A 26,864-nucleotide genomic window follows, 5' to 3' on the forward strand; every position below is an offset into this window, starting at 1 on the left:
ATTGTGTTTCCACTCGTCATAATGCATTCAATTAAAAGATATTATTAAATTTATATTAAAGTTAAGAAAATTGCATATAAAAAAATTATAAGAAATTATTAATTTTTAATGTTATGATTATATAATAAGAATACTTGTAAATTTGATCAAACCAATAAAATACATGTAAAAGAATAATTTGAAAATATTTTTATTTTTATTTAAAAATTCATAATTACAGTTATAGAATAAAAATAATTGTACCGTTTGTCAGTAATTTTTAAATAATAGAAATTAAAAATTATTAATAGATATAAAAACATAAAAGAGAAAAAAAGGTTAAAAAAAAACGGTACACCCAAATAAAGTTACACGATTCAATTCTATTATCAATTGTTATAGATTTATTTCTGAATTTTTATATTTTTAATAAACTGGCAAAAAGAGGATTTTATCTAAAAAATATACTTTTAGTATGGAAAACGTTTGTGCAAACTTTTTTGACAACAATTTGACAACTAGACGTGTTATTCTGTCATTTGTTGTTTTAAATGATTTTTTTTAAAAGTTTAATTTTGTTTTGGATGGTGTTTTTGGAAAGAAAAATGTGGAAACCTGTTGGTGCCTTTCACAAAGTGAAATTCATTCTTACGAAACTCTCTCACCAGTTTTTCGTTCTCCATTCAAAACTCTCGCTCCACCAATGAAGTGCTCTTTGTCCACCATTGTGAAAATCATTCTTGGATCCACTGTTCTATCTGGACGAAGTCGTGTGTGCGGTCCGCCATTGAAGTGCTGAGAGGAAGTCTCGCTTGAGTCCACCGTTGGCGTCATTTGTCGAAAGGTTTCGTTTTCTCGTTGTCGTCGTTGGTCCTTCGTCGGTTGGGTGCGATGGTTACTTTGTGAGCAGCGATTTTCGTCTTTTATCCAAAGATATTGTTTATTCGCACAATGTATCACGCTTCGTTCTTGTGGTTTTTTGGTTTGTCAATGGTTTCTTCCTTTCTTTGTACTTTGTATCATGCAATGGATGTGGTTACCCATTTTCCTCTTCCAACTTGCAAACTCTTTCTATTAATATTTCACTTTCCATGTCTTTAAAGTTGCTTTTAGGTTCAAGATCTTCACATGCATAGGCTAGCTCATAGACTTTCTCTTCAAATAATGTGTCATTAACAGTCTAGTTGTTTCCTTTAGTAGTTCATGACTTAACTTCTCTTCCCTCACATTAATTTCTCCAAGTTCTTAATGCATGTGCCTTATTTTTCTTCCAAATTTTGATTCACTCCACCAAGGCATCCAAGGTCATCATTTTTGTCAATCGTTACTAGAGAATAGTTTTAAATTTTGACTAGCACCCTTATTAAAGTATCACCCTGGTTTCATCATATATACTCTTGAAAACTTACACCAGTCTTTGCAATTTTGTTTTCTCATCATGTAAAGTGCTAAATATATCCGATTCTTCCAAAATCTCATTTTGCTTTTGAGACAACAATTGTTTTCCATTCTTATTCTGATAACTTAACATATCATGTGACAATTCTTCATATTGTTTCTAAATTCCAAAATGTTTATTTCAGGAGGACTTGACTGTGTTTAGGAAGAAATATATATGTGATTGGATCCTAGACGAGGACAACGTCCGAAGATTTCAAACGCTGCAACATTTTGGATTGGTATAGCATTAGAAATGTGTTCTTGGTTTAGATTCTTATTTATAGCAAATGAATAGACATTGTACACAATTATACTATTAAATTTTTTTACAGAATTGTACAAAATTATAGCAAATGAATACAGCTAAACTATTCTTGATTAATTATTCTTCATATTCATTTTCTTTGTCTGTGTTTTTGGTTGAGTGAGTTTATTCATTAACTTGTTGGGTCAAAATTGATGTGTCCCTATACTGATGAGGAGTTGGATTGAAATAATAAGTTTACTAAATTGGTTGTTGTTGATTGCTTGGAAGTTCTGTTTTTGGAAGACAACTGTTCCCAATTATGTGCATCTGTAATCGATTACGAGTAACATGTAATCGCTTACTAGTGAAAAATCACGAATTTGTACCGAAAGTGTAGCGCCACTCTCCTACTATGGAAGAAGAGCTCCCCATTTAAGGGTTGGACCTAATTTGGTGAAATTTATTGAAAGATCTTCACTTGGTTGGTTGATTTTTATGACCAAGGACGTGTGGATGTACTTAGTGGTGGTTGAAAGGACTTAGAGTGTCCACAAAATTGGTTGCTTATGATTACATCCAAGTGGTGTTGTGAGGAAGAGGAAGATAGGCAGTTATGTGCGTGTGTAATCGATTACGAGTAGCCTGTAATCGCTTACCAGTGGAAAATCACGAATTTGTACTGAAAGTATAGCGTCACTCCCCTGCTGTGGAAGAAGAGCTCCCCATTGAGGGGTTGGACCTAATTTGATGAAATTTATTGAAAGATCTTCACTTGGTTGGTTGATTTTTATAACCAAGGACATGTGGATGTAGTTAGTAGTGGTTGAAAGGACTTAGGGTGTCCACAAAATTGGTTACTTATGATTGCATCCAAGTGGTGTTGTGAGGAAGAAGAAGATAGGCAGTTATGTGCATATGTAATAGGACTGACCTAACCAAGTGGTGTTATGGTTGTTTATGATTGCATCCACATAGGACTGACCTAACTTGAAATTTCTTGTTGTGGACACATTCAACCATGGCCTACAAGGTTAATCAATCCTCAAAACATTGAAAACATAGTCTTGGAGACCCTTGGGGAGTGCTTCAGCCATGACTGGGTAGCATTCCTCAACTTTCGGTACAAAAGGGGATTTTTTTTCACTGGTAAGCGATTACAAGGCCCATGTAATCGATTACATGTGCATCAGACCTATGTCCATGGTGTAGGACCTCCCATCTCAACCTAGGAACACCTTTACTTGGTCTTTCATCCCCATAGGACTGACCTAACTTGAAATTTCTTGTTGTGGACACATTCAACCATGGCCTACAGGGTTAATCAATCCTCAAAACATTGAAAACACAGTCTTACAGACCCCTAGGGAGTGCTTCAGCCATGACTGGGTAGCACTCCTCAACTTTTGGTACAAAAGGGGATTTTTTCACTGGTAAACGATTACAAGGCTCTGTAATCGATTACACGTGCATCAGACCTGTGTCAATGGTGTAGGACCTCCCCTCTCAACCTAGGAACACCTTTACTTAGTCTTCCATCCACATAGGACTGACCTAACTTGAAATTTCTTGTTGTGGACACATTCAACCATGGCTAACAGGGTTAATCAATCCTCAAAACATTGAAAACACAGTCTTGGAGACCCCTATGGAGTGCTTCAGCCATGTCTGGGTAGCACTCATCATCTTTTGGTACAAAATGGAATTTTCTCACTGGTAAGCGATTACAAGGACTTTGTAATCGATTACAACAACATCAGTTTGTGACAATGGTGCATGAACTCACCTCCCAACCTAGAAACACCTTTACCTGGTTTTCCATCCACATAGGACTGACCTAACTTAAAATTTGTCGTTGTGGACACGTTCAACCATGGCCAACAAGGTTAATCAATCGACAAAACATTGAAAACACAAACGAAAGGACTCTTGGGGAGTGCTGCAGCCATGTCTGGGTAGCACTCATCAGCTTTTGGTACAAAATGGAATTTTCTCACTGGTAAGCGATTTAAAGGACCTTGTAATCGATTACAACAACATCAGTCTATTAAAAGGCCACTGCATGAACTCACCTCTCAACCTAAAAACACCTTTACTTGGTCTTTCATCCACATAGGGGTGACATAACTACACATTTGTTAGAACAATCACAAAGGATGAATATTAAATAATAATACCAAACAACAAATGGAATTAAAATAACAATCACAATTAGAATAAACACTTTCTTTATTAAGAATCAAATTAATTGTTCCAAATACAACTATCCATTCTTGGACATGTACTAAATACTGCACTATTCAGAAATTACATAAGTCAATCAAGTTTTGGACTATATCCAGTGTAGGGAGTTCTACAAGTTGTGCTTTTGTAACGTTTTCGGCGTACTCTTTCCTTCCTAACGGTTTCGGCGTACTCCTTCCCAAATCGCGAACTCCAGAGACAAAAATAGCTTTCAAATGGGGCCACCGACGACAGAACTTGTTGAACGTCGACAAAGATTTTTGAACGGGTCGACAGAGAGATTCTTGAACAGGTCGAGAGAGATTCTTGAACGGATCAAGAGAGATGCTTCAACGGGTCCAGAGAAAATTTCACCAAATGAAGAGTGAGAAGTTCAAATGAAAAATAAAAACCCTAAATTGAAGAGAGGAGACCGTGCTAAATGAAGAAGAGTGATTTCGGGATATTCAAAAAAATAAGTCTGACCGTTTTCAAAAACTGATTTTATTTGAAAAAAAATATTTAAAATGACCAAATAAAACGCTGACACTCAGTATTATCAAATTTTTGTCAAAATTGCGATCTTAGAATATGGCGAACCTTTTAGTATTGACGTGGATAAATTTGTTTTTTCATCATTTGATCCTATTTTCTTTTTGTTTCTTTCTTCTTTTCTTTTGTTGGCATGGTAAGAGAGAGATTTTGTTTATTTTATTTCTTCTGTTGTAGAAACGGTTAAATGAAAACCGCAACGACAAAAGAACAACAACATTTCTAACAAGAAAAGCTTCATTTTAGGTTCTTTTTGGCATATCACCACACCATCACCAAACGTTTCCATTTCTTCCCGTTAGAAACATCTCATGATCATATGCAACATTATTCAACAAATGCAGCAAATAAATAAGCGAATGCAGCAGATCCAATAATTGTTTGTTTCTTCTGACATTGGATCTAAGCAATAACGATGGATTCACTATCGTCATCGTCATCGTCAATTGTGGAGTCCTTGCGGGGCTGCGGCATTTCGAGTAGCCCTCGCGTGTGTAAAGAGGAGCTGAGGCAAAAGTTGACGATGCCGCAATACCTTCGGTTGGCGATGCGCGATTCCATCAGGTACAACGACGCAGACGCCGGGAGTCGTCGCGTTCGTAGCGATGATGACTCCAACGCAGTGGCACCTTTGGTGCCGATGGTGGTTTTCATCAACCCTCGCAGTGGTGGTCGCTGCGGCCCCTTACTCAAGGAGAGACTCCAATATCTCATCAGTGAAGAGCAGGTTATTGATTTCTGACATTGTTTGCTTAAAATTCAAGCAGGATTAAGTGTTCTTTTTTCTTTTAATATTAATTCTAGTTATAAGTTATCTGCAGTTTTAATCTTTTAAATTTATGTCAAAATTAATAATATTGTTATTTTATAGCATATTATTATTATTATTATTATTTTTAATCTACTCTCACGTAAATTATTATGTTAATTGTTTAACCATTATAATTATTTAACTTTTTAAATAATATATTTATTAAAAGTATTACACTATTTTAATAGAATTATGTAATACATACCTCTCTCTCTTTTTTTTAATTTTAGTGTAAACTTTTCAATCCTATATAAGTTTCCACTATTTTGGAAGTGAGAAAGTTAATACATTCCAAAACAATTCAGGAAGAACGAATCCTTTGGTATTTTTAAGTTGGACAGGTACACTACATATACCAGTGATAACTACGAAGTCCTTTGGTATTCTTCTGTAAGCTTTTATAAAGAAATTGTTAAATTAATTGAACTCGCCTCCCAAAAACAAGTTTATATTTTTCTCATTTTCACTTTTTTCTTGTATCTAATAAATATTTTTTTTTTGTTAGAAAATCTACCTCGAAAAGCCTCTCTTCTTGATCATATATTTTACATATAAACTTTGAATTCTAGACCAATAAGTTGTTGGGAATTTATATAACTTGGGTTCGGAATGTGACAAGTGAATACGTGAATGTTTTATTGACCCAAAGTGCCATTGAAGTTTAAACAAATTTGTTTACATAGTAGTTTCATGAAATCTTTTTGTATTCTGATGAATATGAAAGTGAGAATGTTTATATAGACGGTTGTTAAGATGCAATCGAAAAATATCTACGGGCGTATTTTATTTTCCAGTAAATATCAAAAGTTAAACAATCCTAATATATTGGATTATAATATGTCCATAGATGTTATTTAAGATCACAGTACATAACTTGAAACAATGCATCAATATATCTATCGTGTTTCTTTATTTTACGCAATGATGTCATGATTGATGTGAGTTGAAGTTCACTGCAGGTTTTAGACATCTTAGATGTGAAGCCTCATGAGTTTATTCGGTATGGGTTAGCTTGCCTTGAGATGTTGGCTGCTCTTGGTGATTCATGTGCTGAAGACACTCGTGAAAGATTGAGGATTTTGGTATGTTCTATTTTGATCTCAAGTATTTTAAAATATTAGATAGATATTACATTTTAATTTAAAATAATGAGTTTATGAATTGGTTTTTTATAAATTGTTTAATTTTTTTTTATTTAATGTAGGAGATAGATTCAGATTTAGATTGTGCTTTCTTCTTTAACATTTGATATGGATTTTATTTTTCAAGAGAGATTATACATTAGAAAGAAATTGTATAAATCTGATGTAAAGTCATTAATATTACTTTTAATCCAAAATCATATAAGACAGTGATTTTATTAGTATTTATTTTTATATATTCCTCAACTTTTTCTTTTTCTTTTTAATCAAAAGTAAGATATAAACTTATGCTTGGATAATCAACAATATTTGTGAGTTCTATTTCTTTTATATATCACTTAACCTTTTCTTTTTATCTAAGGTGAAACTCTTAACTCATTTAAATTTCTAAGAGCATGATCATCCATCACTGTAAATACCTAAATGAACCAATTGATTATAGGTAGTTTTGCATGTAGGAATAATAGATGGTGGATGAATATGTATGTTGATTTGATAGGTAGCCGGAGGAGATGGTAGTGTTGGGTGGGTATTGGGATGTCTCTCAGAACTTCACGCACAAGGCCGGGTGCCGGTTCCTCCAGTAGGGATCGTACCTCTTGGTACAGGCAATGACCTATCTAGGAGTTTTGGTTGGGTAAATTTCTATGCCTTCAAACTGTTTGTTAAAAGTTTTGATTAATTACTGTGCTGAGTTGTGTTTGCTTTTAATCTATTATGATTACCAGGGTGGTTCCTTTCCTTTTTCATGGAAGGCAGCTATTAAGAGAAGTCTTTACAAGGCTACTGTTGCTCCACTTTGTCTTTTGGATAGGTATATATATCTTTCAATTTTTCATTTTCAACTGTGTGATACTTCTCCAAGCGGGTCTTTGCAAATTAGTAGTTATTTTCAAAATCAAAATCTAATTTGTTGATTACAAATATTGAATTGATTAGTAACATGTGGACTATAACTCTTAATTTTGAGTTATAAATCAAATTAAGGTCACATCACTATGAATTTTGAGTTATAATTTGCATAATATAAAATCAATGTAATAAATAGATAATTAGATTTTAATATGTTTAGCTAATTGATATTTTTTATTTATTTCTAAAATGATAAGCATTTCATATATTATTTAATGATAAATTTGTTTATAATACAGTAGAGAATGCTAGAAATACAGAAATAAGTTTCGTATTTAAATATATCAAATACCTTATATATAGGATTTGTTGAGAAGTTAGATGATCAATTTTTTTTCTTAGAAAATTCTCCAAATTCTCATGTTCCATGTACACTAACTTAATTTTGTTAATGTGCAACGTATCACTGATTTATGTGTGTTTGACCTTCATGTTTGTGCCAAGCATGATGGAAATAAATTAAAAGTTCATATTCCATCATGAATGTTAACATGGGTGACTTTTATAATGTTTAAGTTCCTTAATATTTTTTGCATATTTTAATAATTTGTTTTCTCTAAATATGCATATGATAATTGTGTTTTTAAATTGTTATTTCAACCTAACTAAAGTTGAAATATGATAATTTAAAACCACGAATATAATTTACACGATCAAATATCTTTTCTATTAAATTTCTTTTGTGCAGTTGGCGATTTTCTATTTCAATGCCAGAAGGCACAGTGATAGAACCACCACATTGTTTGAAGCATACAACAGAGTTCACATTTGATGAGGTTTGGATTTTTGTATGTCATTTTTTATATCAACCAGTTATATAAGAAAATTCGTATTTCAAATTTGATCAACATAATATCTTGATATAATTCGCTTGTCTAATATATAAAGTTTCTTGTGATTGAAGGATTTAGAAATTGAGGGAGAATTGTCTGAGAATGTTATATATTACGAAGGCGTGTTCTACAATTACTTCAGTATAGGTACTTTCGCCTTATGTTTGTAGTATGTTGCTATACCCATATGGACTTTTATAAATAACTAAATCGTTTCAGTCCTTATGCGAAGTTCTACAAGAATATACGCCTACATATTTCTTAATAAATTTGAGAAAATATTTTTAAATTGTTTTCACAATTTTGTAAAATTTATGGGGTAAAATATTAATTTTCAAAAATATAGGAGTCAATATATAAGTTTGTAATAAATACGTAATTCTGAAAAATATAGCGAATTAAGTTGAGTTTTGGAGGATTGTTGTAATGACCCTCTTTAAAAGTTTTTATGGAGACCGAATTTTGACACTCTTTTTACTCAAACTCTATGGAAATTCAGAACCAAGTTTTGAATACCTAAATGGTTCAAAAGCCTTAGAAAAGAAAGAACACCCTTAACCAAATAAGAAACTCAACTCTATTGACAAAAATGGCAATGACAATTACCCTATATTACATTACATTGTAGGTTAATTTTGTCTGAAAAAGTAGACATAGTAAGAAGAGAAATGTTATTTTGATACATCCATAATTTTTACATTTATTTTGACACTATTTTTTTTCTTACTTTTTATTCTTTTCTTTTTAAAAAGTTATAAAAATTCATTTTTTTATAACCATTTTATTTTTATAATGTGTGTCAAATGAATGTGAATATGTGTCATCTTATTACTATAGTAACAAATGCAAATATGGAAGCTATATGATTTTAGAAGCTCTATTATTAACTTGTCTCTTGTGTCACGAAAATCCATGAGCTCCTAATATGTACACGTAACAATTGTGATTCATGATTGTAGTTTTGTTTTCTACATTTAATTCACCCTTAAATTCTTGGGTTGCATACTATTCTTACCTTTTATGATTTTATCACAATAGTTACGATTATTAGTAAATTTTCTGTAAACTTTTTGTAGCACGTATTCTTTCAATGTCTCTTCATTTGTTGTCTCTTTCAATGATGTTAGTTCTTGGATAATATTTGCTTGGGGCTGTTTAGAGGTTCATAATAGTTCCAAGGATCATCAAAATAGGCTACAAGTGCAAAGAGATCAAAGACAAACTATGCTTTCAAGACTTGGTTTCTTGGATGGATATAGGTTGCCTTTAGGTAGGTAATATATAATGGTTCAGCTATGGCTTGGAAACGGTAGAAAAAGTATCCTAGATGGGTAGGGAAGGGATCTTGTAGAATCTCGGAAGGTTATTTATGATGTTCTTGGAGAAACTATGAGAAGATATGCACAAACTATGTAAAATGTAGGATGAGACCCTAGTGGTTTTGGTTTGTACTTTTTTGGAAAATTCTTGTAGGTTATGTTGTTAATTGGATGATGCGTATGATGGTATGGTTTTTGGAGGCCAAAGGCGAAAAGGTGAAATGATTTTCTTTGGTGTTTTCTGGAAGGAGTTTTTGGTTTTTCTTGATGGTGTGGTTACTAGGGTAGGTTTGACCTAATGTTTCTCTTGAATTTTGGTGTGACTTAGCTATCTTAGGTGGTGGTCAATAAAGGAGATGAAAACATATTAAAAATAAAAGATAACAAAACCAAATAATGGAATGAATGAATAAGGGTGAATGCAACAATATGGAAAGGAATCAGCAAAGGAAGAAGCATCATCTTACTTTTAATCATGTACACTATTCAAAATAAGAGTAAGAAAGACCCTTGAAGTTGGTCATACACTTTCTTAGAGACTCCAAAAAAATACAAAGAGGATGAGAAGACACATAGGAAAACTCTAGTAAGATAGTTTACTTTCACACCAAAGAACACGCAAAAAGCTATATTCAAATTCTCAATTGTGTAATTCAAAGATGTTTTAAAATACTTATACAAGTTCCTTTTCATAAGGTCTAAGTTATTAACATCAAGTTATATTTATAAATGTTAGATTTGAATTCTCACTTCAGGTGTTAGCACACCTTCTTATTCTTATCCACCATATCTTGGATTTGTTTATTTAGATTATGAATGAACCTAATCATGGTTGCCTTTGTTGATTCCTCATTCTTAGATTTGAAGATAATAGTATTCATCTCCTTAGTATTCACCTACACTTCTTGATACTTGGGAGTGGCTTTGAAGTCTTAAGTGTTAGCTCTTTCCTATAAAAGGAAGGAACAAACATTTCTTTAATAAAAGTTTTAAGATCAAATCAGTTAGAATTGTCAACCTCTTATGATGTAGAATGTTCTTTTAAAATTGGGTCCGGCAAACCAAGGTATATTGTTCAAACTCTAAGGTCCCTAACTTAACCTTTCTTTCCTCTTTAAACTTGTATTTATAGTTCAACATCACAAAGTCCTTGAATGTAGGCAATTTTACATTATATTTCAAAAATTTCTCATGTTGTACTAGTCTTCCTCATTGTCTCCTATCTCTATAGAGATATTAAAGTTTATCTTGGTGGTCACCGTAGTAGAAAGGAGTTGAAAATCTTTGTCTTCTTGGGTTGTTTCCTCCAATCCTTTTGTGTACCTTTCTTTCCTCCAACATCTTCATTTTACTATCAAGTCTTACACAGTTGGGATGTGTTAAGGAGAGTTCAGTGTTGAAGCTCTATAGCTAAATTGCTAAGTTAATATACGATATATCTCTTAAAGAATGAAAATGGTATTTAGGAAGAAAGTCTCTCGTATTCACTCAAGATATTAAAAGATCACTCACTTGCTTAAACACGAAACTTTGTTAGTCTTTAGGAGGATAATTCCTTTTTCTTGATCCCAATTGAAATATGTCAACTCTGTTCTTCTTTGGTTTTCTCAAGATTTCAAAAATATGAAAGAACCACATCAAAACTTTTAAGAATTTTGTATTGACTTAAAAGCTAAAATAAATAAATAAATAAAAATAGGAAAGTTTAGACATAAAGAGTGGATAATGTCATGACAATGAAAAAATAGAAAACAAAGAAAAATCTTTGAAAGGCTATAAGTTTTACAAGAAAAATTACCAAAAGTTGATGTAAGCACTAGAAACTCTAAAATAAAACCCAAAGTCCAAAACATACAAAAATAGTTCTCTATGATATATTTCTTCTTGAAGAGAATTTGTCTTCAAATTCGTACTATTTGAAGATTTCTTATCATTAAAGTTATAAGATGATTTTCATACCACTTGTGCAATCAAAACTATGTAACACGTTATTGTTGTGCATAACTTGGCAATCATTTTGAATTCTTAAGCTATTTGACTTTAGTAAACTTTTGGCATGAATTTGAATTACTCTTTTGTACTTTTTTCTTTAGTATTTACAAATTCTTTATTATTTTAGATAAATTACTAATGGGACATATGGTCAACACCTTCCTAAGTAAGAATGTATATCAATGATTTTGTACCTCTTCTCTTAAGAAAGGACAAGATCTACCTATACCAAAAAAATACAAGAATTAAAGAAAGATTAGAACATTTACCCTTCTAATATCTCTATTATACATAAACTCCACATGAAAAAGTTGAACAAAAAAGTATCATACATTTTAACATAAATATGATTCTTAATAAGAAAATTTACAAGAAACATATGACTTAAAAGAATGCAAGACACTCAAATATATTGCCTAAAGAAAGTGAGTCTTGAAAGATTTTTTATGTAATTTCTCCAAGAATTATATCACTTCCTTTACACAATAATATCAAATGACAGACTTTAAAGCTTTGCCTACTTGATGTTGTAAGCAAATGAACAACTAAGACTAATTTTTCTCATAATTTTCAAAATGAATACCACAACAAAGTTGGTAAGCCAAATACAAATGGAATTGAGTTTGGTAACTAACCATTAGAGAATGATTTTGCAACTGATTAGCTATTGATTTGGGTGCTTATTGATGAAACTATGGCTGGAAAAACCTCATGACTGTTTTGCTATTTCGTTGAATCTTTTTATTTTTGGTGCACTTGGAAAAACTCAAAATGATCCAATATATGGTAACACTTGGTAGGAATCTAGTTATAGGCTCACAAAAATGCTAAGAACCATCCAAAACAAGATACAAGTGAAAAATGATCAAAGACAAACTATGCTTTCAAAACTTGGTTTCTTTGATGGATACAGGTTGCCTTTAGGTAGGATATGATTCAACTATGACCTGCAAAAGATAGAAGGATTATCCTAGATGGGTAAGAAGGGGTTATTATAGTTCCTTGAAAGGATCTTTATGAAGTTCTTGGAGAACTTCAAGAGATGGCACGTAAAAGCTATGTAGGATGTAGGAAGGGATCTTGGTGGTCTTGGTTTGTGGTTATTTTCTTAGTTTTTTCTCATATTTATACTCCTATAATTTCTCTTCTATACATGCTTACCTTTTGTTATGATCAAACCCAACCACTTCCATCCTTAGTCCTTATTATTATTTTAATCTCATTCCTATCCTCCTAAGGATTTAAGTAGCAAAATGAAGGTGTGGTTCTTCTTGAATTTACATAAAGATGGAAGAAAGATAAAGAGAAATATTTCTCAACATCGAAAAGTTACAGACACATATATCAATTAAATATATATAGAGAGAGAGGAATAGATATATTGGTGGATAGATATTCTATATAAAAAAAATTATCCAAATGAATTTTTATATTCGTAATAAATAAAATAATGAGTAATAAACAAGAAAGTATCTATTACAAACAAAATTTCCTGTATTCCTACAAACAAATTCAACTATTCATGACTTCAATATTGATGTAGAATGAATACTTTTTTATGTATCTGTTTTAATATCTCTAATTTGTATTTATGAATATTAATTTTAGCCTTTTTATTTTTAGGAATGGATGCCCAAGTAGCTTATGGTTTTCATAATTTACGAAATGAAAAACCTTACCTTGCACAAGGTCCAATTGCAAATAAGGTATTGACTATTAAAACCATGTTTAGTAGATAAAGTTTCTTTTTTAAAAGCATACAAGATGCGAAAAAAAAAGAGACCTGTGAAATCTTAATATAATTGTGTGAAATTGTTGAGATTCTACTTAAACAATAATCAATGTAGTTTTGATAACATTTGAAAATCCTTCTCGTAGAAGTCAATTTTTTTGTATTATGTTAGATTCTAAGCTAAAATTTTAAGACGGTATTATAGTGTATCTTAAATCTTTTATTGGACCCCTTATATTTATTATACTTTAAATGTTTATTTTTTATTGTAAGGGATGTAGTTATTAGATCACTCATTCATATTTGTTCATATTTCAAATGTTTAGTGTTAAGCATGTACTCATATCCACTAAATAATGGTATGATTAATGTAGCCCTTATAAAGTTGGGTAATCTTCATCTTGTAAGAGCATTAAGTGCAATTGAAACAAAATTATGAAACATAGAAGAGTCAACTAAAGTATAAGGCACATTGAACTTTGAGGTCGTTTGGGTAAGATCCAATGTAACATGGACCGAGTCCTGTTCAATATGAGGATATCAGATAAGGTCCAACCTTAAAAGTTTTGAATAATGCTTTATGAAGCATAGAAGATTAAAAAAAAGATTAAGACATACATATATTGGAGTTTGTGCATGGCCCCACCTCATTCCCCCACGATACCATTGTACTTCACACCATCTTCAACATTGCATTTAAACCCTCTTACATCTAGTGCTCCCATTGAAATTAGCTTTTTCTGCAGTTCTGTTATATGACAAACGCTTGACAATGTCCTTACTAATCCATCTTGTATTTGAATCTTAATAGTCCCAATGTCCACAAATTTGTAAGGATTATCATTGCCAATTAGAATATTACTGCTAGTTCTCTTATATGTCTCAAACCAATCCTGGTTTGGCACATGGAAACTACACCAAAGTCCAAAATCATGCTTTAGAGCACCAAATGATTTTGTTCCAATGAATAAGTTTTTGTAATAATTGCATATGTTCCTCAAATTTATCTTACTCTTTCTTTTCTTTTTTACTCGTTTACGAAGAGGCTATCAACCCATAAGGATCAACTTTGTCCACACCCCTAGTTTTCCTTTGTCGAATGTCTTTATCATAGATCCAGTACTTTACCTCGTCTAGCATGATTTAGTCTTTACCTACACTTAAAGAATTAACCAAATTCTTGAACAAAGGGAGAAAACTAACCTAAAGAATCATCGATATATCATCTTCATGTCCATATCTTACAGTATTTACAATTGGGTTAATCTTATTAACATACTTCTTCAGAGACATACCCTCCTTCATGTGAGGTTTGACAATAGTTTCTTGAGAAATAGTTTGACAATTGGATCTTGTCATGAAAAAAATTGCCCAAGTTCAACCATAACCCACTAATAGTTTTTTCACTTGCATCTTAAAGAACTTATTCAAGAGAGATTAAAGGGTAAAAGAATGGTCCTTCTCCTCTTGAATTCTCATAATAGAATCCTCCAAATCTGCAGTCTTACTGGAGAGGCTCGTCCAAATTTCCTATGCCTTCAACATAACACTCATCTTGATGCACCACAAATCGAAATATTTATTTCTAATAAACTTCTCAATCTTGATCATGCTAGCCATCAACTTGAATATATTTCTGAAGATATTTCTTCATGCTATAAAGGCAAACAAATCACTTATAAATATAGAACATATTAGAATAGAAGTTCTAATAACAATTTTTTGAGTATCCAATCAAAAATTCACACAGAAACGTGTAAGAAAACTAAATGAATTGGTGAACATTGAACAAAATATGTAATGAAAGACTTAAAGATACAATGAAAACATACATGAACAAACTACAAGGATTACAGAAAGTTTACCGACAATACACTCAAATTGGAAAAAAAGTGAATTATAGATGTGGTCAATATGAATTATACAAGCATATATGATCTTGTTCACACAACGCAGTTAGATAAGCTAGAATTTATATAGAGTGGTTGTAATTATATAACCAAAAAGTAGAAATTCTAACCAATTAAACAAAACATGTCCTTAGATGGAAAAAACATTAATGCTTTAGAAGATAGATGCAAACTTCTCCATATACAAGGTATCAAATCCAACCATTGAGTACAAAATAATGGCATGGGCTTTCAAGGCTCTAAAATAGAAGAAATTCTTAAACATAGTTTGGTTGAAAGAAGGGAAAATCTCATAACGAAAATATAGTTTCATACAATGGGAAGAATAAAAGAGATAAGTATTCTATTTATAATAAATAGAAATTTGCTCAAGAAACTAAACAAGGGTTACAGGAAGTTGTCCAAAATATGCAAAAGTTAACAAAGTATACAAAAGATAACAATTGACTTAGGAGAGTTAACTACTTCTCGAATATTAATTCTAAATTAAATCTTAGTAAGGAGTCGTAACTTCTTTGGTTAATTGTAGTTAGATAGATGAACTGGCTCTGATTACCAAATAGTTGGAGTTAGTTAATGACATTTAGTTGCATTATTATAAAATATAGTTGAAGCATAAGAACTTCCTGGAAGTAATATTTCTTTATGATAATACTTGAGATTAAAACTGTAAATAATTCTAGAAAGTTTGATAGAACCTTCTCATTCTATACATAAGAAAGTTTTGATATAAAAATACATGAAAGATTAAGGGTCTGCTTATAGAACCATAGGTGCAGAGGTACTACTATTATATATACTAGACACACTACAATGATGATAGAGTAAATATTCTAACAATAATCTATTTATAATGTTTAACAATTTTTTTACAAATTAAATCCAATATATTTTAAAACAGAAAAGTTTCATTTTTTTTTCAAACGATATATTTATGTTATATTTTTCACATCCACTGCTGATAAATCTTATTGTCTTGTTCTTTTTTGGTCATCAAAGATTCTAGTATGACTGATATTCTTTTGAGGTCCTCATCATCTTTCTCTCATGAAGAAATTCAACCACAAATTCACATACAACATGTCTATACATACACATAAAAAGAAGCATTAAATATAATTTTATCTATCCATATTCAAAGATCACATATGCATTTTCTAGTCATTAAAAGTTATAGTCACATTCAAACTTAATTCACTTGTGATGTTTTTATCATATATGAAATTAATGCTCAAATCCCAAGTTTCTAGATTTAATATATTTTACAAATTATTTTTCATAAAACTTTATTTTAAAATTTGCATAAAATGATTAATGGAATAATAGTAAATATGATGTATACACTTAGAAGTAATTGAATCACATTGTTTATCAAATATGGTAAGTAATCTTTGGAAAGCTTAAGTGACAAAGAATTATTCTCTTTTGTTTGAAGACTATATATTTCATGAAGCTCTTCCAATCCTTGCATCAGTTATGTCATAGAGAGTTCAAGAAGCCATGAGGTACTTTGATTCCTTGTTTTGATCAATCTCCATTCCAAATTTTCTCGAAAAATTCTTCAAATCTAAAGGAAAGGAAAAACAATGAAAGACCAATCTAAAGTTATAGGAATTTGCAAATCTATTAATTTCCTTACTGTTAAAACTTTATTTAGTGTTGTGGATCTTGTCTTTTTCTTAAACAAACTCTTTTGTCTCGTTTTTTCTTTGTTCTTCCTTCTCGTCTTCATTCTCTTGTTTGTTTTTTTTATTTTGTGTTTTGTTGATCCTTATTCACCTCTCAAGGAGATAAAGGTTTCAAGGAAATCTCTTTTATAGCATACAAATAAAACATGCATATCAGAAACACCATAATGTATGACTTGTCTATCATATTTTTCTAATAACAAATGAATAACTTCCGTGCACAACATCATATATTTATCATGATATTTACCTATGCAATAGCCACACTTTCCCATTACAATCAATTCACCTTCTTCACTTAGATTTCAGTTATCATTCTGTTGAAATTAATAAAGGTCCTCTTGCATAGCTTGGATCCAATCATGATTATCTAAAACTTCGTAAATGGTATTTTACTTTAATAAGCGGATGAATGTAGAGTTCTCTTGAAGGGTGGAACTTATTTTGACTTTCTCTGATAGGTTATCGAGATAGTTTTAGGTGGATGATATCTCCATGTTTGTGGTTTTACACCTTTATACAACATCATCATCCATTGAAGGGTGAGACATTCCATTAAAGTCGTTCAGTTACTTATACGCTTCCTTATTGTTTGCCGGTTAGGTTGATGAGTTTTCTACTTTCATCTTGAAATTGTCAACCTACAACTTAGAAAACACATTCTAAATATACTAATTCCTTATTAGGCTTGTGGTTATTGAACTATATATAAATGACTTCTTCCACAACTTTGGTCCTTGAGTTATAAACAACTTTGGTCCTTGAGTTATAAACTACGTATGCCTTAGAAGTTTCTAAAAACTAAACATGAGTACTTCATCACTTATTGAGTCAAAATTTCCAAGGTTGTCCTTTAGATGAAACATTAACATCTGAAAGGACGTAAATAAGATGTGTTTGGTTTTCTTCCCTTCATAATTTATAGGAAGTCTTCTTCAAAACAAATTTTATATAAATTTTGTTTTGTAAATAGCAAGTTATATTTATTTTCACTCACATAAGTGTTTTGAAGTTGAATTAGAATTTAACATAGTTATAGTCCTTTCTTATAGACCTATTTTTCATTTCCCTTACAACATTGATGTGGTGTAAGTGGAAAAGACATGTTTACTTGTTTTTTCCTTCGTGCATGTTTCATAGAGAAACTTTCTTTGAATGATATATTGTATAATTCTTTTACAAAGTTTAACTTCTATAATTTTGAGATTAATCTCAAGCTTGTATGACCACATTTCTTGTGTCATACCCAATGTTCTCCCTAAAAGGAATATTAAGAAAGAGATCTATTGATCGGATAACTCAGATCTATTTTGTACAAATTTCATTTTCTCTCATAAGAAAATATAATAGTGTTGTCATCTTTCACTACACATTGATCTTTGCTAAAGAAAACATTATATTCATGATCACCCAATTCACTTGTGTTGATATTTAAGAACTTCTAGTTGAAGAACATTATTAATATAAGGGTTATATAATTTTTTAGTCCCTTAACTTTCAGTAAAAATTGGAGTTAGTTTCTCTTTGAAACTTTAAACTAATTTAGTCTTTAAACTTTAGGAATGTGTTAATTTAGTCTTTTTAATCATATTTTGTTAAGTTTATTTAACGTTTTAAATGTATTTCGTGATAACATTTGAGTTTTTTATACTATTTGACACATTTTTTTTTTCAATATTAATTGAGAAATGCATTCGAAATTACAAATAAACTTAACAAAATTGAATTAAAATGACTAAATTCACACATGAGAGACTAAATTAATCCAAAATTTTGAAAAAAAGACTAATTTCAATTTTCACTTAAAATTGAAGGATCAAAAACATATTTAATCTTTAATATAAAAGAGTAGGATCTACACCTACCCTCCCAATAGTGATTATCTTCCTTTTTAATCTCCTCTAAATGTCATGCTTCCTACTTGACATTTCTTTAGGTATAGGATTACAAACCTTTTTCTGATGATATGTCACGAACACCCTTTACTCAAGTATCATAATTAGGATTTTCTTTCTCCTATTAATTACATTTGCAATATATGTCTTCCAAGTACTCAAATGGTTTTGGGTTCTTTCTTATTAACTTTAAAATCAATAAAGGTTGAGATGATAATAATTTAGTTAAGACTAAATTGAAAATCCTTTATCATATCAAAGTAGTTGAATGAAGATATACATAACACACTCTAGTTTAGATTACGTGAAAGATCTATTAGTCAAAATTTAAAAAGAAAAAAAAATAGTGAAAGAGACTCACTTAGTTAAGATTAGGTAAAAAGATCTAGTGGTTAAGATTGAGTATAAACTTGTTGAAAGAGACTCAATCTTAACTTAGATATAAATATCTTGATTGTGGTTGAGTTAAACATCTTCGCTAAAGTAAAGTTAAATATTCTAATTGAAGTTTCACTTTAAATACTTTGACTAATACTGAGTTAAATATATTTTTGTAGAAAATTTAAAAAGAAAATTAAAATAATCATAACTTTTAAAAAGCTATGGATGGATTGAATATAAATAAACTAATAAATCACTTTTAGTTTAAGCATTATAACCCAAATGAAAATTTTGTATTGTACAAATGTCATGAGAAAGGAAAATGAGAAAAAAATGTATCTTAGTACACAGGAAACTCTATTATATAAAGTTTATGCAATTAACTCGAAGAATATATTACATATTCAAAATATTGAACTCATGTGATTTAGTTTTCTGTGTATATTATTTTTCAATAATTTTCATAAGTTTGTGGCACCACTGTTCAGGCGTGTTTTTTTATTATTTTTTTAAAACACAGCTTAAAAATCCTTTTATATGATGCATTCATGTTTCCCTGTCCAACTTTCACCATTAATTTGTATTTTGATAAAATTATGTCATAGATTTAATAATACTAATAAATATAGGATTACAATTTTTTTGTTTTGTTTTGGTTGTAGATTATATACTCCGGTTACTCATGTACTCAAGGATGGTTCTTCACACCATGCAGTGGTGATCCACGTTTAAGGTCCGATATATCTCAAATTAGATAAATTACGAAAAATAAGAACTTATAGCTATGCTTGCTTTATCTTCTCTCTTTTTTATAATATTATCTAAAACACATTTTCTTTGTAAGAGAAACATTACATGACTTGTGTAACAGAAAATTACTAAATTTTCTTTTTGATTATAAAAGAACTAGAAAACAAGTTTAAAATATTTTCGTCCATACATCCTCCAAGATTTAGGTGGATAATTTTCTTAAATCAGTATTTGCAAATATGTCTTCATCTAGCTTTAGCTCAGACAAATTTGTTGTTACTTTTATATTCCCTACATTATCTTATTATTATCACTACTTAGTTCTTACTATTAATAATAATTAGTTTAATATTAAAAGTAAAAATATTAGAAAACGGAAATAATGGTAATAAAAATTATTTATATTAAAATAAATTGATGTAGGATTAGCAATTCAAGTAATGTATGTATTACTTTTTATAAATACAATAATTACTGATAATTTTATATCTCCCTTTATTTTTATTTTAATGTATTATGAGAAGTGGTGCTTACATTACTTTTGTTAAATAGTCATTACTTTTTCATAATATATTATTAAATAAGATATTACATATGATTTTAATTTTGAATTAGTAAACAGATTATATATTTTAAAAAATAAACTTATAGCTTTTTGTTTCAAAGTATCAAATTCTTCAACTGTTTTTAGTGCTAAAGCTCAACAAATTACCAAATAACTACTATTTATTGAGTCCCTAATAATACATTCTTCAACAATATCTTGCAATAGGGGCCTAAAGAACATTTTGCGGATGCATGTCAAAAAGATCAATAGCTCAGAGTGGGAGCAGGTCCTCGTTCCTACAAGGTATATCTCATTAAATAAACTTTACTATTGCATATTCAATTATTAATTAGTATAAAAAAAAATTTTATCAGGATTTTAAGTATGAGTTTGGTTATATTTTAAATAAAAATGAGCTTAAATAGTAATATATAAGAGAAAACTTTCACACTTATTATTGTTGAAAGATAAGAGGAAGTTACATTGTATGAAAATGTAAATTTCATAGTTGATTTTATAAGGATGAGTTGAGTTTAAAGTTAATTTTTTAAGATGATATTAGTTATCTAAAGTCTATTTTAATAATATTTATTGTTTTTTAAATTTATTGTGTTATATTTCATCTATTTATATCATTCGTACACTTAAGATACATATATTTTGGTATGAAGAGATGTGTTGAAGATCTTATCAACTAAAAATAAAACAAATGCATAAAAATTTCATCTTCCAAATTGATTTTGTAAAATTATTTTGAACTTAAAAGTCTACTCTTAAAATATCCTAACAAAATTTATTGTGTTGAGTCTTTTGTTTATTTGTAATTGAATCACTTTCAAACCATCGATAATATCTAGTTACAAGCTTGAAATATATATAGAAGGAATATTAAGATCTCACATTTGACTAAGATAAATTTACACTATATAAATTTTACTTTAAAAATTAAGTTTATGAGAAAATTTTATTTATTAAAAGTTACCAAAGTTTTGAGAATCCTAGCATTTCGTGTGGTTAAAAAATCCAAAAATTTAAAAACTAGCATCATTGTCATTTACCATATTATTAGATGTTTTTCTTCGACATTCAAACCTCAATCCCTATTTTCTCTTCTGTTTTTTTGAATTCAAAGTTCTTCTAGTTTACATAAGTGTGATAACAATCTTCACTGTTTTATTTTGGATATTTGTTTCATTTTGCATTCAGTGTAAGAGCCATAGTTGCGCTAAATCTTCATAGTTATGGAAGTGGTAGAAATCCATGGGGTAACCTCACACCTGAGTATTTAGAAAAGGTATTGAACCGCACCTTCCTTTCATAATCCTATGTTGAACTTATCTTGAAACTATAATTGCTTTATTTTAGTTACCATCTTTTTATTCCTAGATATTACTATATATTAAAATAAGAGAGACTCAACAGGTCAACTTCTTTCGTCCCTTTATCGTGGAATAATGAAAATAATTTTTTTAAATTTTTTATAATTTTCATAAAATACTTTCTAAAACGTATTAAAAAAACTTTTAGATTATATGTTCTAGGTATATATTGTGGAAAAATATATTTCAAGGTGAATTTTCAAATATCATCACAAATATATAATTCGAATTTATTGCTACTAGTTCCAGAACGGTTCAAAATATATTTAAAATATTTATTCTGAAAATACTAAAATTTGAAACTTTCTGAAATGTTTCCTTTTTAACTTTTTTTAATGCTTTTGGAATATAAAAAAAATGATATAATAACAAGCATGGACAAGTTTGTTTCTTTTATTAAATGCCACCTCCTGCACTCCAAATTCCCTGTGCTTCCTCGTTCTCATGCTTAAGTTTTAATTTCATTTTTCACATTCCCCTACTAATATTTACTAGGTAACTTTGCTAGAAAGTATTATATTTAGAATTATAATAAATAAGTCACATAATCTTTTTAAGATTAAATTAAATATAAATTGTTTCTAAAAGTATTATCAAAATATAAAATTCAATAAACTACTAAGAATAATTGGAAAAAATTCAATTAGATTGGTGGATTGAATATTAGATCTCTTAAATTTGTAGTATAAGACCATCCTTGATCATTTTTCTCTTCGAATAACACATTTTTTATTTATTTTTAATCTCATGATTTTGAACCAAACTGAATTAAGAATAATTGGAAAAAAAAATTCAATTAATAAAACTACCTATCCAAGGGACTACAACAAATTTATTGAAAACAATAAATTATTATATAATAAATGAGAGTTTTTAATTTGTTTCCAGAGAGGTTTCGTAGAAGCAAAAGTTGATGATGGACTTGTAGAAATATTTGGTCTAAAACAAGGATGGCATGCATCATTTGTCATGGTTGAATTGATTTCTGCAAAGCATATAGCCCAGGTACCACGCATTCTTTTTCTAGAACTTCTCACAAATTCAAAATCTATAATTTCAATACATATATATGTGCTACTTTTTTTTTATTTCTGACTAGTAGAAAAAACTATTAAAAAATAGAAAAAAAAACAAAATAGAAACAAATTACTTTATTTTCATCTTTAAAATCTTAGAGCTTAAATTCTATACCATGTCTCTGTAGTTTAATGAAAGTTTTAAAATTATTAAATATTTACTGATATATAAATAAGTCAGAGAACATTTTCAACACAAAATTTTAAGATTTTATATATATATATATAATCTAATTTTTCTTTTTTTTTATTTACTATAAAATTTAAATTAATATGTTTTTGTCTCTTAACTTGAAATTAGTTCTTTTTCAAAATTTTGTATTACTTTAGTCTCTTATTTTTAAAATTGTGTAAATTTATTTTTTTTAACCAAATTTTTTTAAGTCTATTTTTGAAGTTTTAAATGTGTTTTTCAATCAATATTAAAGAAAAATATGTCAAATATACAACTCAACTATTATCATGAAATGCTTTTGAAACATCAAATAAATTTAATAAAATTTTGTTAAAATGACTAAATTCACGTAGTTCTGAAATTGAGAGACTAAATCAAATTAAAGTTTTGAAAAGAAACTAATTCCAATTTTTAATGAAATCAAAATATTTTTAACTCTAAAAGTTTTAACTTATATACTTAAAAACATTGCAAACTTTTATCAACATAACCAAACGAAAACTAAGAGGAATAATGGGACCAATGCTCTTGTATAATAAAGAAAAAAAATTGGTTTGTTACAATAATCTTGGACTATTAAATTTATGTACTAATGTTTTATTCATGTATAGTTTGAATATGAAAAACTAGAAAATAACCTATTATCATATTTGTTAGTATAAAAGGTTCTATAAAGTCATATTTTTTTCTCATTGGCCTCACTACAAGGCTTAATAACATTTATTATTTTTATATTTATAATAATAATTCAATGTTTTTTTCTATTTAATTTTTAATTCATCCGATTCCTATATTTTTTTAAAGAGATTTAGTGAAACTCTTTCCAACAAATCAGTGTTAGGATTGGACGATAAACTTATAAAAGAAGGCTTAAATGCTTACTTCTTCCTCATGTTAAGAGGTGTGAATTTCTGTTTAGTACTCGGTTTTAAAAATGAAGACATTGGGTCCCTATGTTATGAAAAGTGTATGAATAAGGTCATGTCGATTAAGTTGACAGCAACGACGTTAAGTCCATGCTGATGTGGCCGTACTTTTTCTCTTCTCTCTTTTTCTGTCCGGCTTTTTCTATCTCTTGTTCAGCTTTTTCTTTGATGATTTCTTGAACTTGTTCTTTCTTTTTGGACCTTATTCATATATTCTAAACAAAAATTCACCTCTTAACATGAAGACGAAGTAAGACAAAGTAAGCATTTAAGCCTAAAAGGAATAAATGAATGTATTAACTGTTAGTTCATCATTTTTAAATAGTATTAATGTTGATCTAATAAAATTAACAACATTTTTTTAAATATAAAAATCATAATAAGTTAAAAATAAATGAAAAAAATATTACAAAAATACTATTAAACCTAACTTAAATATATTTATATATGTATAATTGTGATTGTTTGTAAAAGTTGAGATACATGTAAAAGAAAAATCATTTTAGAAATTGAGTTTAGATGGGGACTTTTAGGCATCAGCAATTCGATTGGAAGTGAGAGGAGGTGAATGGAAAGATGCATACATGCAAATGGATGGAGAGCCATGGAAACAACCTTTGAGCAAAGACTTCTCAACATTTGTACAAATTAAGAGAGAACCTTTTCAATCAATCATGCTTAGTGGAGATTAATTCTTTCTTCAAAGGTTCGTTATTTCATAAGTTTTTTTTTTATTTTAAATTATAATAAATCGAATAAAAAATCTATTAATTTATTTTTGTATTTTCATTTATTAAAAGTTCATTTTAAACTGCAAATTAAAAAAAACATTTAACTATAAAAAATTGTTCAGATTAAGTTTGATCATCCGTATTATAATAGAGGATAATTAGGTCTTGATAGATAATAGATAAAGCATTATTTAATCATCCATAAAATTAAATAAAATAAGTTAATTCAATACATTTTTTTTATAATGTTTGTAAGAATTACTTAATGAAAATATTAATTGTGGATAAATAAATTGTTTTACTACTTATAACTGTGGCATTTATGTAATGGATGCATATTACGTGTAATGTAATTTTTCCACTTAGTTTCTTATACTTCCTTCGTTTCAATTAGTTTTTTCATCATTTTCTATTTTCTTTTATGCACCCAACCTCTCTTTTCTATAAGTGTGTACACCTTCGTTGGTGAAGTGATTTTTTCAAATGTAATTTTTGGTATTAACTAATGAAGAAAATTATAATTGTCAAACAAAATTTCTCCGTTGCTTATTTTGGTAAATTTTGGCAATTGTAGAATTCTCCAAGATAAACTACATTGCTAAAGGCAACATGGAAGTCCAATTATCACTACTTTGTGTCGGATGCTATGCTAGCATATTACAATGTATGACTTCAGTTTGTAGTGTGTATCTACTCATCCTAGAATATTACTTGTAAAAAAAATTAAGAAACGAAGGTGATGAAGGTTATTATTGAACTCAATTTAATTAGCTTTCCATTTTCTTCTTTTATGATCACCATTTGAGTAAAGATGATTAGGGGGGAAACAATTTTATTTTCAATCTTATTAACCACAACATCATAAGTGTTTTAAGTTTGAGAGGAAAATTATGGAAGAGATGAAGAGGAAGGAGACCTTGCAGGTGTTTGATGAAAATCTTGGGGTGATTAAATTGAGCAACGTAAAATTGTTCCTTGTGGAGATTCAACACTCATGATTTGGGTGGATTTTAAAACCATGGTGATCACCGATCATGTAATTTTTTTTAAGTAATACAGTGAATGGTATGATTTACAAGAATGAGACATTTAAAACTGTTTTACTCTATTTACATCATTTAAAAAAAAAAACTAACTAATTTAAGAAGTTACATTAAAATGTTAGAATTTATTTTTTATTTTAAATTGTATAAATTACTTATAGATCTATTTTTCTTAAATACACAAAATTTTAAAAGAAATTAATTTAACGAATAACTAGTAAAAAAATTGAACTCAGAATCTCTCTTATTATTTTTTTCAAACCTTTAAAATTAATCTTAAATCACAAAATAATAGAATATGTTTCTCTCCAAAATATTTAAAACTGTTTATGTTTAGTCTTGTTGGTCTAATATTGAGCTTAAACATTCTAAGAAATGTCTTTTCTCTCGTAAACTCATCATATTTATAACTTACACAGGAAGTTCAAAGTTAGGTAAATTTCGTGGCCCTAAAACCATTTAAAGATATACATTTGGGCTTTTAAGTAGTATGTTTCCAATAAGCATAATTTATCATTTTCTTTCTAAACAATTAATAAAACATCATATTAATATATATATATATATATATATATATATATATATATATTGGAAACCGGTGTTTTAAAAATTGTAATGTATTTATTATATTAATTTAAGTTTATAAAAAATATAATTATAATTTAATTTAAGTATTTTATTTTATACAAATAAATAATAACATTTAATTGTTTTCGTAAGATTATACTTAACTTGTTCTTACACGATTGAGATGTACCAACTCAATCCACACATGTACCCATTAACCTTTATCCATGTTACTTCTTTTTTATAGATTGAGATTTTCTAGGCTTGAACTAACAAGAAATGACTCTGTCCCTCGAGCCAAGATCTCCTAAACTCTATGGTTGAGTGCTTGCAATAACATTTTAATGCTTAATAATACACAAGAATTAATAAATGCAGTTAAAGAATGACTTGAATATCATACATAATAATAAACAATATATTTTTATTCATATCTTAATTATTGATTATTATTGTTAATCTCCTCTAATATCATAAACAGGTTTACATGTGCCGGGTCATGTCGTTTCATACATCTTCTAGGTTAACATAATATATAATCTAATTGCTAAAAGAATGTTACATGTGATAACAACATTGAAATTCTTTATTATTAACGTGCAATGTAAAAACATGAT

At 29.0% G+C, this 26,864-nt stretch overlaps 1 protein-coding gene across 1 annotated transcript; it reads left to right on the forward strand.

Moving 5' to 3' along the window:
* Positions 1-4,548: 4,548 nt before the first annotated feature.
* On the forward strand, positions 4,549-25,359 carry LOC124834918 (diacylglycerol kinase 4-like). The gene is made up of 13 exons (XM_047309749.2): positions 4,549-5,165; positions 6,209-6,331; positions 6,891-7,028; positions 7,120-7,205; positions 7,992-8,079; positions 8,208-8,283; positions 13,071-13,153; positions 19,716-19,786; positions 20,576-20,653; positions 21,557-21,644; positions 22,618-22,734; positions 24,440-24,612; positions 25,212-25,359. Exons 1-12 carry the CDS (start codon positions 4,854-4,856, stop codon positions 24,596-24,598), a joined length of 1,419 nt encoding a protein of 472 aa, XP_047165705.1. The 5' UTR covers positions 4,549-4,853; the 3' UTR covers positions 24,599-24,612; positions 25,212-25,359.
* Positions 25,360-26,864: the final 1,505 nt, after the last annotated feature.

This window comes from Vigna umbellata, chromosome 2 (assembly GCF_029865625.1).
Source record: "Vigna umbellata cultivar VRB3 chromosome 2, Vumbellata_1.0, whole genome shotgun sequence".
Lineage (NCBI taxonomy): Eukaryota > Viridiplantae > Streptophyta > Magnoliopsida > Fabales > Fabaceae > Vigna > Vigna umbellata.